The sequence below is a fragment of the Crotalus tigris genome, unplaced genomic scaffold, assembly GCF_016545835.1.
Source record: "Crotalus tigris isolate CLP2741 ecotype Arizona unplaced genomic scaffold, ASM1654583v1 scf7180000018340.3345759, whole genome shotgun sequence".
Classification (NCBI taxonomy): domain Eukaryota; kingdom Metazoa; phylum Chordata; class Lepidosauria; order Squamata; family Viperidae; genus Crotalus; species Crotalus tigris.
The window spans coordinates 2,293,051-2,309,134 of record NW_024096953.1 but is presented as its reverse complement, the minus strand read 5'-3'; the positions used below and the strand labels follow the sequence as shown (position 1 = coordinate 2,309,134).

Genomic DNA, 16,084 nt, shown 5'->3' with positions numbered 1-16,084 from the left:
AAGTGCATTTAAAAGACAACACTTATGCTTCAGAATCTACCCAGTTTCCTAAAGTGAATGCAAGAACCCCATTCCTAATCTATGCTGGCTTCAAGAGGTTAATTGCTGAATTCGTCAGCTGAACCTGACTTAATCCTGCCCTCTAATTGTCTCTCCTTGGAAACGGGCGAAAAATCAGAGAGAAAATGTGCCAGCTATTTTTAAATTTCCAGAACCTGTTGCTAGGCACTGCGGTGTGCAAGGTAGTCTGGTTGAGCAGGGAGAAACGTGGCTGATGAAGAAAGAAGCTAAGATGGATTCCTGCTGCTCTCCCCACAGCCACATGTGATGCCACATGGAACATGAGAACCAGAGCAAGAATTGGAGCATGAATGCTTCAAGGGGGCATCTTTGCAGCTCTCCTTTGTTCTTTTTCTTTAGAATAGGTAGACCTATAACCAAACATTACCAGACAACCTGTGCCCCATTGGGCCATTGTTTCAGAGCTATATCCTTATCAGAGAAACAGAACGACCATGGGCAGGCCAAAAAGCAGTGGGGCAGGAGTGATTTCTGACTTCCTGCTGGCTTCCCCATTGACTTTGCTTAGGGAAAGCTGGCAGGAAGCATTGGAAATTCCCTTCCCTTCCTTTTCCAGTAAGCAGGTAAGTATGGGGAAGGAGCAAGGGATTGCGAGACTGGCTGGGAAACTGTCATGAAACTTTGAAAAATGAAGATCACATGACCGGAGCAGTAATAGCACTAAAGCAGCTCCAACTTTGCATTGCTCGAGGCAACAGAAGAGACAAACCCATCAGAGGCAAGGGAATTCATCACCCTCTTAAAGAGGAGCTTCAAGCATTCATTTATGATAGAGTAAGTGAGCAGATAGATTCACTATCAGATCCAATCTCATTAAGGTCCTACTATGGTTTTCTATGCAAGGTTGGATAGCTGTGAGTCTACCATAGAGACTAAGATGTCCAAAGTGAAAGGAGGAAAAGCCATGAGCAAAGAAAGGCTGGCAGTAGATCCAATAGGCTACAAGTCCTTGCATTCCTCTGCACCCTTTTTCTTGAGATGCTGTTTCTGCAACACATTGTACCCGCTTGGATTAGAGTGCATATGGAACATATGACCGGCCTTGTGCATGTAGAATTTCATCTCTACCATAGAGATGAAAAAAGAAAGATAGAACACTTAAAAGAATAGCATTAAGACCTACTTGATGGCAGGTTTCACCTAAAACCATGAACAGTGGAAAATTAAAATATTGTAGGAGAAGGAATGACGGGATCCGGGGATGGAGTGAAAAGAGGAATCATCCTAGAATTTCTACATAGCCACAAACAAACTAAGCCCAATCCCACTTGTGTGCCACTGGCCCTTATCTAACTAACCAGATGCTGATGGTGAGTTGAGAAGGTTGTTAGCAATAAATCAGTTTAATTGAACTTTCACTTGTAGACCTGGTCTTTCGTGCCTGACATATATTGGCCTAAGGGTATTGATAAGATCCTAAAAACCAGCTGTGCAGAGAAGATCTTCTGGAGGGTTCATGTTCTCCACCATAAAGAACAATAGGCAAAGTTTTAGTTTTCAGTGATAGAAGCTACAGATTAGTTCTGCAGAGAAATCTTCCCCAGGGAGAGAAAAAAAGACGAGATCCAGGCTAGACATAAACTGACGATTCCGCTTTTCGTTGTCTGCCGAGGTCTCCAGTCGGATAATGTTCCTTATCTTCATTAATAATCTCTATTATGGGTGTCCCTCTTCCCTTTTATCCTTCTCGATTTCCTGTGATTTCCATGCAGAGCCAAAGCAGAATAGAACATCTGGTCGTGGTTTAATATACAAAAGAAATCTGTAATTAAAAATGTCAAGGAAGTAAGCAACTTAAACTAATTCATTAAAAATGCAAGGCAGAGATTTCCATTCACAGGCAAACCCTTAGATGAAAAGCTTGCAAATTTGACCTGATTTGCTGGCAGACGGGACTATCTCAGTAATTAAAGCTCTTAGACAAAAGGCAGAAATCGGCAGGGATTTTTTATTGATTTTTTTTTTTTTTTGCTTTTTAAATAGTAGCAGAAAAAAGAACAAAACACAGATAATTGCAGTGCAAATGCATACATTTCAGAAAGAAAAAAAATGCATAAAGTGCTTTAAGAAATGAAAAAAATCAACAGAAAAAAACCACAAAGTATATTGTTACAGTAGATAACAGTGACAGTTCTATATGTGTGTGTGTGTCTAATGTAATTGTTATTTAAGTGTGCGTATATTTCTAATTTGCTTGCAAAAACATCCTTTTTTAAACCTACTGTATTTTGCATGAATTTGTTTATTTATTTCACCTGGCTGTTGCAATTTTAGAACTGGGTCATAAGTACCTTTTGGGAGACCTGTTGTAACTTTGAATGGTCACTAAGCTGCGGGTTATAAGTCAGGACTACTGTATTCTTACTACATCTCCAGCACAATGTTATCTTAATCCTTTTCTGGATTACGTAAAAATGTAATGGAGTACAATACATTCTAAATATTTTTGTGGGATCCTTAGTGATCTCTGAGCTTCGTTGATTTCTTGCGGACGTTTCACTACCAAACTAGGTAACATTATCAGTGCTAGAAGGAAGGGCGGTTTGCTCTCTGCCTATATACTAGTCACTTGCCTTGATGTTGTCACCTAGTAACCTAACAAAAAGCCAATGCAGTCTTAGGCTGCATCAGCCAAGGGATAGCATCAAGATCATGTGAAGTGTTAGTACTTCTTTATACGGTTCCGGTAAGACCACAGGGCAAATATACTGTGTTCAGTTTTGATCACCAGGATACAAAAAAGATATTGACACTCTAAAAATTGTGCCGAGAAGAACAAGACGATCAGAGGGCTAGAGGCTAAACCATACAATGAATGGTTATGGGAGCTAGGTATGTCCATCCTATCAAAGAGGAGGATTAGGGGGGTGATATGATAGCCGTGTTCCAATATTTGAGAGGCTGCCAAAAAGAAGAGGGGAGTCAACCAATTCTCCAAAACACCAGAGGGCAGGACAAGAAGCAATGGATGGAAATTAATTAAGGAGAGAAGCAACCTGGAACTAAGGAGAAACTTTCTGACAGTGAGAGCAATTAACCAGTGGAACTCCTTGCCTCCAGAAGTTGTGGGTGCTCCAACAGTAGAGATATTTAAGAAGCGATTGGACAGCCATTTGTCAGGAATGGTATATGATCTCCTGTTTGAGCAGGGGGTTGGACTAGAAGACCTCCAAGGTCCCTTCCAGCTCTGCTATTCTGTGTTCTGTTACTTTTTTGTTGCCTAAGTCATAATTTAAGGTCCATTGCCACTTTTGCTATGGGAGTTGAGGAACCTCTGTTCCACAGCAACGTGGAAATAAATGTGAAATCTGCACATTATGCCTAGGGATGCAAAGGCGTGGCCATGATTTGTAAAAACTGAACTGCAGATTTTTCCTCTTTTGTTATGTGAGAACCTGAGCAATTTTGAGCATCTTGGAAAAAACGCAGCCAGGTGAGGCAGTACCATTTCTTCTTCACCGTGTTGTGGTGAGAGAATTGGGATGGGAAGAGAGCATCAATGCTTACAGGATGCAAGATAAATTTATTTTCAATCAAAATCCAGCCAGCCTTTTATTCTGCTCCAAGGAGAATAGGGAAACACTTTTTCCACTATATTATCGCAATTTGAGACGTGTGGGAGAAGTTATAAATAAAGAAGCAACTGCCCTAAATTCTCTTCCTTTTTGCATCTCAGAAATTCTTTTTTGGGGGGGGTGGGGGGGGGTTCCTGACATTATGTAGTTTTCTGCTTTCTGTGCATTTAACACCACTCTGCTGTTCTTTTGCAACATTAAATTTTAATGCCTTGTTATTTCTGTCGCTTGTTAATCCTTCAGCTGTCACCAGTGACAGATAGCTGTTTCTCCCACTCTCTTTTCCTTGTTTTGGAGGAATTTAAAATCTCCATTCAGTCTGGTAAAAATACGGTAAGTGGGAGAGTTTTGTGCACTCATAATAAGCTACAAAGGGCTGCGGGAAATTCTCTGTAGAGTCTCAAACCATTAATGAAAGTCCACGCCAAGACCTGATGTGATGAGCATCACAACAACCCTGTGGTCATGTGATCAAAATTCGGACACTTGGCAGCCGATTCGTATTTATGACGGTTGCCGTGTCCCGGGGTCATGTGATCCCCTTTTGCGACCTTCTGACAAGCAAAGTCAGATTCACTTAACAACCTTGTTACTAACTTAACACCTGCAGTGATTCACTTAGCCGCTGTGGCGAGGAAGGTCGTAAAATGGGGCAAAACTCACTTAACCAATGTCTCGCTTAGCAACAGAATTGTTGGGCTCAATTGAGGTCGTAAGTAGAGGACTACCTATATTTCTTTGCCTAAGAGAAAACAAAAGGTATTTTAATAAACATGTGGCTTTCATTTTTCCACCGTGCAAATAAATGTTAAAATTAGCGGTTCAGAGGATCAAAGCCTTTCGCTTGGAGATTACTAATGTCAGCAGGAAGAGGATCATGGTACAAACAGGGTTTATTTAGAGATGGGTCAGAAAGAGTTATTTAATGTAAAATGTGTCCTATGCATTTCACAGAATAGCTTTTTGTTGGCTTGCCTGCTTATGGACTCTAACCCAGTGTTTTTCAAACTTGGCAAGGTTAAGATAGGTGGACTTCAATTCCCAGAATAGAGGCTGGCTGAGGAATTCTGGGACTTGGTTCACAAGTTTTAAAGTTGCTAAGGTTGAGAAATATTGCGGTAGGTAGTTAGGTAGGTAGGTGATGGATGACAGATAGGTAGATGGATGGATGGATAGATTTAGTGGTCACAGTGTCTTCCTTCCTTCCTTCCTTCCTTCCTTCCTTCCTTCCTTCCTTCCTTCCTTCCTTCCTTCCTTCCTTCCTTCCTTCCTTCCTTCCTTCCTTCCCTCCCCTCCCCTCCCCCCTCCCCTCCCCTCCCCTCCCCTTTCCTTTCCTTTCCTTTCCTTTCCTTTCCTTTCCTTTCCTAGCAACAGCTGCAGTCCTACATCACCTGGGTGAATTCACAACTAAAGAAGAAGCCAGAAGTTCAACCCGTGCAAGATTTGAGACACGACCTCCGGAATGGTGTGGTCCTTGCTTCTCTCATTGAGATTGTAGGTGAGCAGCCTCATTGAAAATCCAGACTCCTGGATTTAATCTGGATTAAGTGGGAGGAGCAGAGAACCTGTGCAGGAGAGAAGTGCACACATCACTGTTCACCTCCCACCTGTTTGCATTACTCACATTTCACTTAAATGTATTTCAGGGGAATTCTGGGAGCTGAAGTCCATCCAGCTTAAAATTGCAAGTTTGAGAAACGCTGTAGTGTACTAGCTTTCTAATGCTTCAAGAAGAGAACAAAATATATTTTATATTCACAGCGGCATCCTAGGTCAAGGGGTTGACCATTGTCCCCCTGCCACACTTCACACCTGCAGATTTAAAATTTTACTCCTCCTCCTTTGCAGCTGGAGAGAAACTCAGTGGTGTGGAGGTGTCTCCCACCAACCAGCAGGCCATGAAGAAGAACGTGGAAAAGGTCCTACAATTTGTGGCATCAAAGAAGATCCGCATGCACCAGACCTCGGCTACAGGTGAACCTCAACCGTAAGCCACTCACCTTGAAGGGCCTGGATGCTCCTTGCCCTTGGTCTTCTCTTGCTGAGGATAGTAGAACATGGGTGCAAGAAAGGGAGAGATGGAAGGCAAAGCCATGCGTTGTGTCCACTGTGACCGTGGACATTTTGTAGTTCATGAGGAACTTTTGGGCTACCAGATTTGAAGTTCTGGCTGTTTTGGGCCAGAAGGTGGACACAATAGGGTTGGTAAAGTCAGGAAGGGTGTGACTCTACACATCTCATGGTGCTGCACATCTCATGAGCATCGGAGGGACCTTTGGTTCCTTCAAACCATTGCGTGTCTTGCTTCATGAGGTTGTGTGCGAGAATGTCTGTGTCAGCCTCATCAGAGCTCTCAGAAGCGACACTGTACAGCCCACAACGAGTAGGACGCAGGTCTTGAAAGGGTTCTCCATGACTGTACAGGTGGTCCTCGACTTTACAACAGTTCATGTAGTTGACCGTTCAAAGTTACAACGGCACAGAAGAAGGGGACTTATGACCGTTTTTCACACTTAACGACTGTTGCAGCGTCCCTGTGCTCATGTTATCAGAATTTGGATGCTTGGCAACTGACTCACATTTATGACGGTTGCCGTGTCCCCCGGGTCACGTGATCCCATTTTGCAACCTTCTGACAAGCAAAGTGAAATCGGATTCACTTCACAAACCGTGTGACTAACTTAACATTTGCAGGGATTCTCTGGCAAGAAGAGTCCTAAAATGGAGCAAAACTCACTTAACTACCATCTCACTTAGCAACAGAGACGGTTTAAGGTGGCATTATGATTGTAGTGATGCTGGGCTACCCTTCGCGGGTTGAGTGATAGCTTCAGACTCATCTCCCTGGGCCAGTCACCGCCATTTTGGCATGTTTGTGTTTTCCAGACATCGTTGACGGGAATTTGAAATGCATCATGCGGCTGATCCTGGCGTTAGCCGCTCACTTCAAGCCCGGCTCCGGCAAAATCGCCCCATCCAGCGCCATGGAGAAGAACTCGGGGGGAGGTGGAACGTTGCCGGCCCGTCACAGGCCTCGCTCGGCCGTGGCCACCGTCCACGGGGCGGTGGCTGCTCTGGCAGAGGTGCGCCAGGACATCTTGGGAGGGGGCCGTGATGCCATCCAGCACCACCCGAGGTGCGTGATCTGTTCGGGACAGCAGTCGACTCTTTGCTGGTTGTTGATATTTACAAGTCGCCATCGTGGCGAATATCTATAGCTCAGAGGGTGGAGGGCGAGGGTGAAGGTTCGCTCTCCGAGCCTGTGGGATGGTTTCTGAACGTTTCGTTATCAGGCTGGGTAACATCTTCAGCGGAGATTAGGGGATGTCAGTGTCATTGACACACCCACACCTGACCCATTACAGCAGTGTTTCCCAATCTTGACAATTTTAAGGCATGTGGACTTCAACTCCCAGAATTCCACAGCCAGCAACGCTGGCTGTGGAATTCTGGGAATTGAAGTCCACATGCCTTAAAATTGTCAAGATTGGGAAACACTGCATTACAGGACCCGTGACAAGACCCTCATTCGACACACCCACACCCGAAGCCCTTATAAACAGAGGAACACCAACACTGACATCCCCTAAACTCTGCTGAAGATGTTACCCAGCCTGGTTCGGAAACCAGCCCACAAGCTTGGTGAATGAACCTTCACCCTCATTTACAAGCAGTTCTCGACTTACAACGTTGAACTTAGGGTGGCATTGAAAAAAGGGAGGGATCCTTACAATTGTGGCAGCATCCCCACAGTTACACGATCAAAATTTGGGTGCTAAACAGTTATTTGCGGTCATTGTGGCATCCCGGGGTCACTTAATCACCATTTCCGACCTTCCCAGCTGACTTCTGACACGGAAAGACAGGGAAGAAAGCCATATTCACTTAACGACCGTGTGATTCTTTCACAACTGCAGTGACTCACTTAACAACCATAGTTACTTACAGGTTACTTACAGGACCACATACTGCCGCACAGTTCCCAGAGACCGGTGAGGTCCCATAGATTGGGCCTCCTTCAGGTCCCGTCGGCCAGACAATGTCGGCTGGTGGGCCCTTGGGGAAGGGCCTTTTCTGTGGTGGCTCTGACCTGGTGGAATCAACTTCCCCCCGAGGTTCGAACTACTCCCACCCTGCCGGCCTTTAAGAAAGCCGTTAAAACTCTCCTGTTCCGGCAGGCCTGGGGCTGATGTCCCCGGGGGGGGGCGGGATATGATCGGACTCGCGGTATGATTGTATTATTTTATTGTTTTATTGTTAGATGATTGTTTTAAATTTGTACGCCGCCCTGAGTCCTTTGGGATTGGGTGGCATATAAATAAAATTAAATAAATAAATAAATAGTGAAAAGGGGTCATAAAATCTGGCGCAATTCACTTAGCAACCATCATCTTTTGAAAAGATCCTTTTTGGGACCAACCCCCAGAGGGCAAGGAAAGGATGCAGAGGGGCAGGCAGGATTTTGATCCGTCTTTCGGGGCCGTTCTTGGCCTTCTCCTGACGCTGCCGTCGTTCTCTTCAGAAACAGCAACCCGCACGAGGAGATTGAGCGGCCGCACTGGAGCGTCCGAGCACTCGTCCAGCAGTACGAGGGCCAGCAGAGCAGTGGCCCTTCGGAGTCCTCTTTCTCCAGGTGAGAGGTGCTCCCCTTCTCTGCTCACTCCGTCGTCCCTCCCTCCCCCCCCCCCCGGGGTCCTGGGCTGACCTTTGAGAATAAGCAAGGCTGCTCGTGGGCCCGCCCTTGAGATGACGAAGTCACCATTTTGCCTCTCCTTGCCCCCTCCTCGTTCATGAATCAATCCATCCCCATTGGACAAAGGTCACTTGTTTCCTGAAACAAAAGAGCCACGTCCTTCCACAAGTCCCGCTGGGAGACTTCTGTGGCTCTGCTCCTTGTTGCATTCAGCTAAGGACCCACCCCACGTTGCATCTTAAGAAGACAGAACTCTTGGAATAATTCTTCCAACAGGAATCTTTTATTAAGAGAAAATGGTTGCAGGCGTTCTAGACAGGACTTGGGGTTCAAGCTCTCCCATTTGAGGTTTTAAGGGGTTCCCCAGTAGTCCCACCCAATCACCCCCCTCTTCCAGTGACAGTTTCAGGCATCACAATCCCACCCCTTTTTTCCTTTCTGCCGGCTGGATGGAGACTTCAGATAAACTACATGAAAGGTAAATAGCCTCCTTTGTTATGATAAGGCCTTTTGGTGCTAACCACATTCAAACCCTTTGAAGTTGTACCAAAGGAAGTGAGAGCCATAAAGCCCCTTTGTTCACCCCCCTCTCTTTCTTTATGACAGAATCCAGAGAGGGCAGAAATGGGGTTTTCTATAATTGATAACTGGAGATGAAGTATAATTGGATTCTGACAAAAGAATTCTTCTAGAAATAACTGCTAATGCTCTTCCAGTGATCACTCCCTGGGACTTTGAACGGGCAGATCCAGTGATCCTGATGTTCAGCCATTTTCCTAGAATTCCTTGGCTTTTATAGCAGAACGTGGATAAAACCTTGAACCTGACTGGGGTTCCCCTGATTCCTGCCTGCCAGCGTTCATCTCTGCTGTTTTGTCGGGATGCTGCTGCCGCCTTTAAGCCCTTGTTGAAATCCTTATTCAGTCCCTATCTTTGGAACTCAGGAGGCTGCGCATGAATCGGTTTGCCAGTTTGCATGCTCTGTTCGTCTCCCTGCACTTTTCACTAGGTGCTACTTCTGGCCTTCCATAATGTGTGGGCTCCTGGGGGGGGGGTTGGGTTTGGCATATATAATTCACCAGTGGGTTTTTAGAAGAGTTCCTACAAGTGACTTTTTACTCTGGGAAACATGAAGTGGGAGAAAAAGTGAGGAGACTGGAGGTATCTTTTCTAACTAGCCTAGTTTGATAAAAAGGCAGTTGTGAGGAGGAAAACCAGTTTTTGTGATTGTTATGGAAAGCATCTGGTTCTTTAGTCACTGTTCGTCCTGCAGGATGGCCTCGTCTGCCTGGAGCACCTCTTGACCTCCGTCTAATGTGACTTGGCCCTTCCCGGGCCTTCTAAATGCTCAGATCCATCTCTTTCCCCAAAGTTCTCATCATCCCTGCATGATAAAAAAAGTAATAATTCCTCGCCGACTTTATAAGCAGGCCTGTCGCTTTGGGATATGGAGACCCCGGGCTAGTGAGTAAACTTTGCCTTTGTGTAGGAATGGTCTTGTTTTTGTGGCTTTGGGTTTGGCAGACATGGGACGAAAATTGAGGATTGCGTCAAGGATGTGGGAGAGAGACAGCGACACAGGAGATGGCAGGATGTGTAGCTGAGGTGTAATTGTGGCTTTCTGCTACGAAGGCCCCATCAAGGGGGATAAAGGACCTTCAGTGTATTTGTGAATGTTAAAAACAATGTTTAGTTAGGTCTGCATGGATGCTTTGCAACTTTGGTGGATCAGCAGCACGTCCAAACTGCCCTAGAGAGAGTAGGGGGGAGTTTGTGCATGGATGTGGTACACAGATGAGGCCCAGTGTCCTGAAAACAATCCGGGCACAATCCTTCTCCACATTCTGTGTTGTGCTCACTGGAGATGTTGAGATGCCTTGCTTAGGAGGCATAGACCTTGCTACTGATCCTGAGAGATAATATTAAAGAACTGGGTCCCTGAACATTGTAAAAGCGAGTTTGGGTTTTGAGGACATCCGTGTTCCTTTGAGTCTTTTAAAGCGCAAGATGCCACTTGTTAGCTGGGGAAGAACAAGGTAGCTTCAGGTTTGTCCATCTTCTTCATGGCAGGGGGAAAAAAGGAATATTTGAGACTTTGCTTAAACACTCCCACCAACAAGGGCAGGGCAAGCCGCGGTATGTAAACAGAGCAAACCCCGCTGCCTTCTAGCACTGATGATGTTACATACTAGGGTCATGAAACGTCTGCAAGAAAATTAACAAGCTCAGAGCGCCTCCAAAACCCCACAGGTCAATATTCTCTTCTGTTGGTAGTTTGCTGTTTGTCTAACCCTAAAATAAAGAGAGGGGAGTGACGGGTTTGAAAACGGACTGCACGTTTGAGATGGTTATCCTTTAAAATTTTCCGGGAGATCAAGTGGATTAACACCTGTGCAAAACAAGGATTTTTCTAGCCCAGCCTGACAATATCAGCTTCTCAGTTCATGGACAGGCTGGAAAGAAGCCACATTGGGCTCTTGGAAAATACCTTCCACCCAGTGGGGTGGGGATGCTTTGTCAAAATACTTGTGTTTTGCTCCTGGCCTTCATTTAGGAACCCTAGGCTGAGGGGACAGAGAGGCTGTTCCCTGAGCAGCAGCTCATTAAAAACAGCATTTCACGGGAATTAAAGGGAGTGGTCCAGCGCCCTGGCTCCCCTCCAGGTCGAAGAATTACAATTTGCTCCCCGCAGGTCGCTCGGCTGCTCTAATTGGCAGCTCTTCCCTTTCTATGTTTCTCTCCTAAACTCTGCCAGCATCCCAGGGACATCTCTGCTGCTGCTGCCCTGCGTCCATTGCAAAGGAGTCGGTGGGTTCTCTCTGTCCCCCACCCCGGCTCTTTCGGGGTGTTTCCGTTTTCCCCCAAGAATTATGAAATGAGCCGTGTTTGTAAATCCTTTGCCGGACAGAGAAGATTGACCGTTGTGTAGGGTTGTGTCTGTGTCCGGGGAGTGTGAAGGAGGACTTCCAGAAGGAACTTTATGAGCTTAGTGTAAATCTCCGGGTGGCTCAGAAGCGCCTAGGCGCGATCTGTCCCTTGTAATCCGCCCTTCCCAGCTTCCCGTCTGCAGGATTAACCTGCCACTGGAGTTAGTGCAGCAGTGGGAAAAGGCCTTGGCCACGTACCTGCCATTTATAGATTTCTTGGTTAGAAGTGCAGGCATCCTCAACTTACAACAGATCCTTTAGTGACCGTTTGAAGTTACAACGGCACTGAAAAAATTGATTTATGATCATTTTTCACACTTAACGACCGTCGCAGCATCCCCACGGTCACGTGATCAAAATTCAGACAATTGTTGTTGTAAGTTGAGGACTACTATTTATTACTATCAAAATCTCCTCCTCCTCTTCTCTTTCTCTTCCTCCTCCTCCCCCCCCTCCCAATATCAATTACCATAAAATCATTTGGATGGCAAAATTCAGGTTTTTTCGGACTCTCTTTCTTTTTACCTCCCTTCGCTTTGAGAGGCAGGAGCATTTCTCTTGGTCTGGCCCAGCTGTAGCTCTTTGGGATTTTTTGTTGCGTGTGTGGCCTTGTGTGTTGTGGGTAGCTCAGCAAGGACCCAGTGCAGGAGCTGCCAGAGCTGAATGAGGAATGGAGCCAGGCACAGCGCCTTTAATTCCTCCCAGCCCAGAGCCTGGCTTTATCCAGCTGCAAAACATGGACAGAGCATCTCATTGGGACTTGGACCACTTGGGTGCAGCTCCTCCCCAAGCACACATTAAGGGGGAGTCTGGGATGGGGAGGGTCCACGAAGCCCATTCTTGCAGCCGAGGCCCGTTTTCCAAATGACAGTTCTGTTTGCATGCGGTGTGGCTTGATGCTACACAACAGGTCGGTGTGGGTTGATGCTACACAACAGGTCAGCATGCCTCTGCAGAAGGAAGCCGCCGCACTTCCTGGTCTCCCAAACGGTCCCGTCTTTCTCCTCCCCCCAGGAGGAAACAACCAACTCTGGCAAATGAGGGGCTGGAAAGGGCGGGTCTGACATGCAGAAGGGGCTCCGTCTGTTTTGCATGGTGCAGGGGCTTGGCTCTGCTACCCCGCCCCACCAGGGGAGGGGACACAGAGCAAAAATCCTTTGCACCTCAGGAACACAGTAGGGGGGGACGTTCCCACGCAGGGCATCGCTCCCCATATCCCGCTATTCCACAGGGATGCTTTTAAATGTTTTGTTGGGAAGGGGAGGCAGCGGTCCTGAGTGACTCACAGGAGCCCTGGCCAAATCCTGCTGCTTTTCCCAGGCAGCTCCCTTCCTCCCCCCCCTCGCCCCTCCTTCCCCCCCCCTCCATCATCCAGGGCTTAGACAACTCGAGGAAAACGCCGCTGTCTTGCAGAGCCCCAGTGACAGCAGGCAGGAGTGCTGCAGAGAGCAAAGCCTGAAGCGACACACACATAGACACACACACTTTCTTGCGGGTGTGTGCATTCCCACATTGGGGAGGGGCTGGCTCCCTGCCACCCTACGTGAGCCACCCGGCCTCCATCCCAGGAATTCTTCACCTTAACTTGGGCTCTTCCAAGCAGCGGCTGAGAAGGGAGAAAGGAATCGGCTGCCCGGGATGGGATGAGGAGAAGGAGACCCAGACGGCTCTCTGGGGCTGCCAAAAGGAATTTGGACATGCGTCAGACCCGCAGCGCAACAGTGCAAAACAAACAACATCGTCCTGGCTGAGCTGAAAAACAGGGCTGCTGCTGCCTCAGGGACGCCTTGATTTGCAGCGCCTTCCGAAGAAGCGGGACTCCGGCGTTTCTCCTGCTCGCCACGTCTCTCTTCCCAGCTCTCGACTGACCTGGGCAAGGTTTCTGCCTCCGCTTGGCCAGCCTCCCTGGCGCAGAAGGGCCAGGCTGGTGGAGGGATGTGGCATGTGAAGACTGAGGCTGGCCAGGAGACGGGCTCTGGGGCAGAGCCAGAATCGGAACATGGGAGGGAAGCCGGTGAAATGGTGAGCCCTCCCTCGGCACGGCTGCTTTCATGCGGGGGGGGGGGAGAGAACAGACTGCAGGGGTCCACGATGAAGCAGGTCCCTTGTGAAAATCGCCCAGGGGGTTCGGTGGTCCTCCCTGACTTGCTTTTCCGGACTGTTTTTAAAATTCAGGAGCTGAGCTTTGACCCTGCTTGGGTACAGCCCCCCCCCCAAGGAATTAAGCCGGGCAATTCCTTAGGCCATAAATCGTGCTGAAATGGGTTTGGGTTTTTTTGCTTTCTCGGCAGTTTTAGCACAGGATGATGAATTAGTTTTCTTCTTTCCTCCCCCCCTCCCCAAGATATAAATTGCAAAAGCTTCTTGCCTCTCCCCCCCCTCCCCATTGAGAACCTGATGTGAGGACCCTGGCTTTGCCTTCTCCATGGCAGTTTGGTGGCCTGATGAGTGGAGATGGATGTGTAGAAGGGTTTGAGCCTCAGGTGGAGGCTTTGGGGTGGGGGGGGGATCGGTGCTCAGTGATGGTATAGTCAAAAGGACTGGAAGTGGGATCTGGTCAGGTGGCACCTGCAGGTGCTTCTCTACTCTTGTGGCAAATGTGTGTTGAACTGTTGTTGGGAATTCTCTCGAAGGATCTGTGTGGGACCATACTTTGCTCCCCACGGAGGAGAAGGGGAATTTCTGTGGGTGTACGACGCCAGTCCTGCCTTTTGAGGACTCCTGGTCATCAGCTGCCTCCAGGGACCTTTGGCTTTATTGTCACCTGCTGGAAGTCTCGCCCCACAAGAAGCTGGATTGCTGTGGCTTCACGAGAGGGCAGACGGTTGGGCAGAAATGAAGCCTGCATACAAAACGGGATCATTTCTTCCCTGGCTAATGCAGAACTGTGCAGGGAGGGGGAGACTGGTGGCCTTTTGCAACCTTTTAAAAACCCGTTTCCTCTTAGACAGGCACATTGCCGTGGCATTGTTGCAGAAACAAAATCTTCAAGGCGTTTGCCTCTCCTAGCATTAATCGGAATAGATCTGGAAGGGACCTTGGAGGCCTGCTAGTCCAACCCCCTGCTCAAGCAGGAGACCCTATACAATTTCAGACAACTGGCTGTCCAGTCTTTTCTTGAAAACCTCCAGTGATGGAGCACCCACAACTTCTGGAGACAAGGTGTTCCGCTGGTTAATCGTCCTCACTGTCAGGAAGTTTCGCCTTAATTCCAGGTTGCTTCTCTCCTTGGTTAGTTTAAATTATAAATTAGTTTAGAATAAACTTACTTTATGAGGAGGTCCCATTTACCTGGGTGTCAGCTGTACTTTTGAGCAGTGTTTCCCAAACTTGACAATTTTAAGGCATGAGGACTTTAACTCCCAGCAATGCTGGCTGTGGAATTCTGGGAGTTGAAGTCCACATGCCTTAAAATTGTCACGTTTGGAAAACACTGCTTTTGAGAATCCCTAAGATTAAAAAAAGGGGGGGGGGGTTTCTTGTTGCACTGAGGATGCCAGCCTTCAGCAAGGGGGATTTCCAGGGATTGGAGTGCAGAGTTCAAGAACGTGATGTGGCATACTGCCAGTGTGGGAAACTAGGTGTAACTCACTGGAATTGGTTGAGTTGTAAAAGAGATCACTTTCTGAATTATGGGGTATGAACCCGGAAAAGCACGTCGCTTTTTCATTTAGAATGGGGCGCCCCAAAAACTGGCCATCCTCTTCATCACCCCCCCGATGGTGAGATGCTTTGTGTATTGTCCTAGTGCAGTGTTTCCCAAACTTGACCATTTTAAGGCATGTGGACTTCAACTCCCAGAATTCCACAGCCAGCAACGCTTTTCTTTCTTTCTTTCTTTCTTTCTTTCTTTCTTTCTTTCTTTCTTTCTTTCTTTCTTTCTTTCTTTCTTTCTTTCTTTTTCTTTCTTTCTTTCTTTCTTTCACAGCCAGTTGAAGTCCTCATGCCTTAAAATGGTCAAGTTTGGGAAAGACTGTCCTAGTGTGCGCTAGAGGCCCCCACAACGCAGACACCCACTCAGGCTCAGTCGTGGGAGCCGACTTGGCCCTCTCGGGAAGAGCAGGAAAAGTGAGCTGGGAAAGTGCCTCCCATCTTTGTTTCTCGTCTCTTTCGTTTGCTTAATCCCTTTTTCTCTCCTTTATTTCCCTTTTGTTCGGGGCATCTTTGCTTCTCTGTCTGGGAAAATGGTACATTAACTCTTGCTCACCCTCGCAAGGAGGAATTCTTTGGGGATGCATTAAATGGGTCAGTGCCTTCGGATGCCTTTCCCTGTTGTCTGGGAGATGCCGGCAAGGAGACTCCTAGGATGGGGAAGAGGGGTTCATGGTGGGTTGGCCCTCTAGAGTAAGCCCCTAAAAATATTGTCCTTGTCCCCCTCCTTTCTCTCCCTCCCTCTCCCTTTGCTTCCCCCCCCCCGTACAATGAGAAGTAGAGGTAGGACCAGCAAAGGGAGGAGGGGGCTTGACTGTCTGAGACCCTTGGAAGGGGGTAGAAGGATCTCTCGGAAGATGGTTCTCTTGGAACCCTTCCTGGGTGTTCGAACGTCAGACTGCCTTGACCCATTCTTAAAGACATTCCCAGGCTGGCTGGGAAATTCTGGGAGTTGAAGTCCAACCATCTTCAGGTTGCCAAGGTTGAAAGACTAGAGTCCATTCAAGGTCACTTGAGGACTGCCCCCTCCTGGGTTGAAGAGGGGTCTTCCTGACTGTATTGGATGGACTTGTTGACGGGGGGCATTCTTACTCTTAATTGAGCTTTTTTTTGGCAGGATGGTATGATTTCAGGTCCAGGAAAGTGATATATTCAAG

General features: G+C 47.5%; 1 protein-coding gene across 9 annotated transcripts in view; it reads left to right on the top strand.

Annotated features, from left to right (window-relative positions):
• DIXDC1 (DIX domain containing 1) overlaps positions 1 to 16,084 on the top strand; it is a 45,402-nt gene that overhangs the window by 14,054 nt on the left and 15,264 nt on the right. For 6 of the 9 annotated variants that reach the window (XM_039350561.1, XM_039350569.1, XM_039350562.1 and 3 more), the window contains 4 exons: positions 5,025 to 5,154; positions 5,505 to 5,630; positions 6,543 to 6,792; positions 8,179 to 8,289. In XM_039350561.1, the coding sequence (XP_039206495.1) occupies positions 5,025 to 5,154; positions 5,505 to 5,630; positions 6,543 to 6,792; positions 8,179 to 8,289 (617 nt within the window). Of the gene's footprint in view, positions 1 to 5,024; positions 5,155 to 5,504; positions 5,631 to 6,542; positions 6,793 to 8,178; positions 8,290 to 12,675; positions 13,299 to 16,084 lie in introns of those variants that run through there. The other 3 variants (XM_039350563.1, XM_039350568.1, XM_039350570.1) reach the window with 3 other exon arrangements.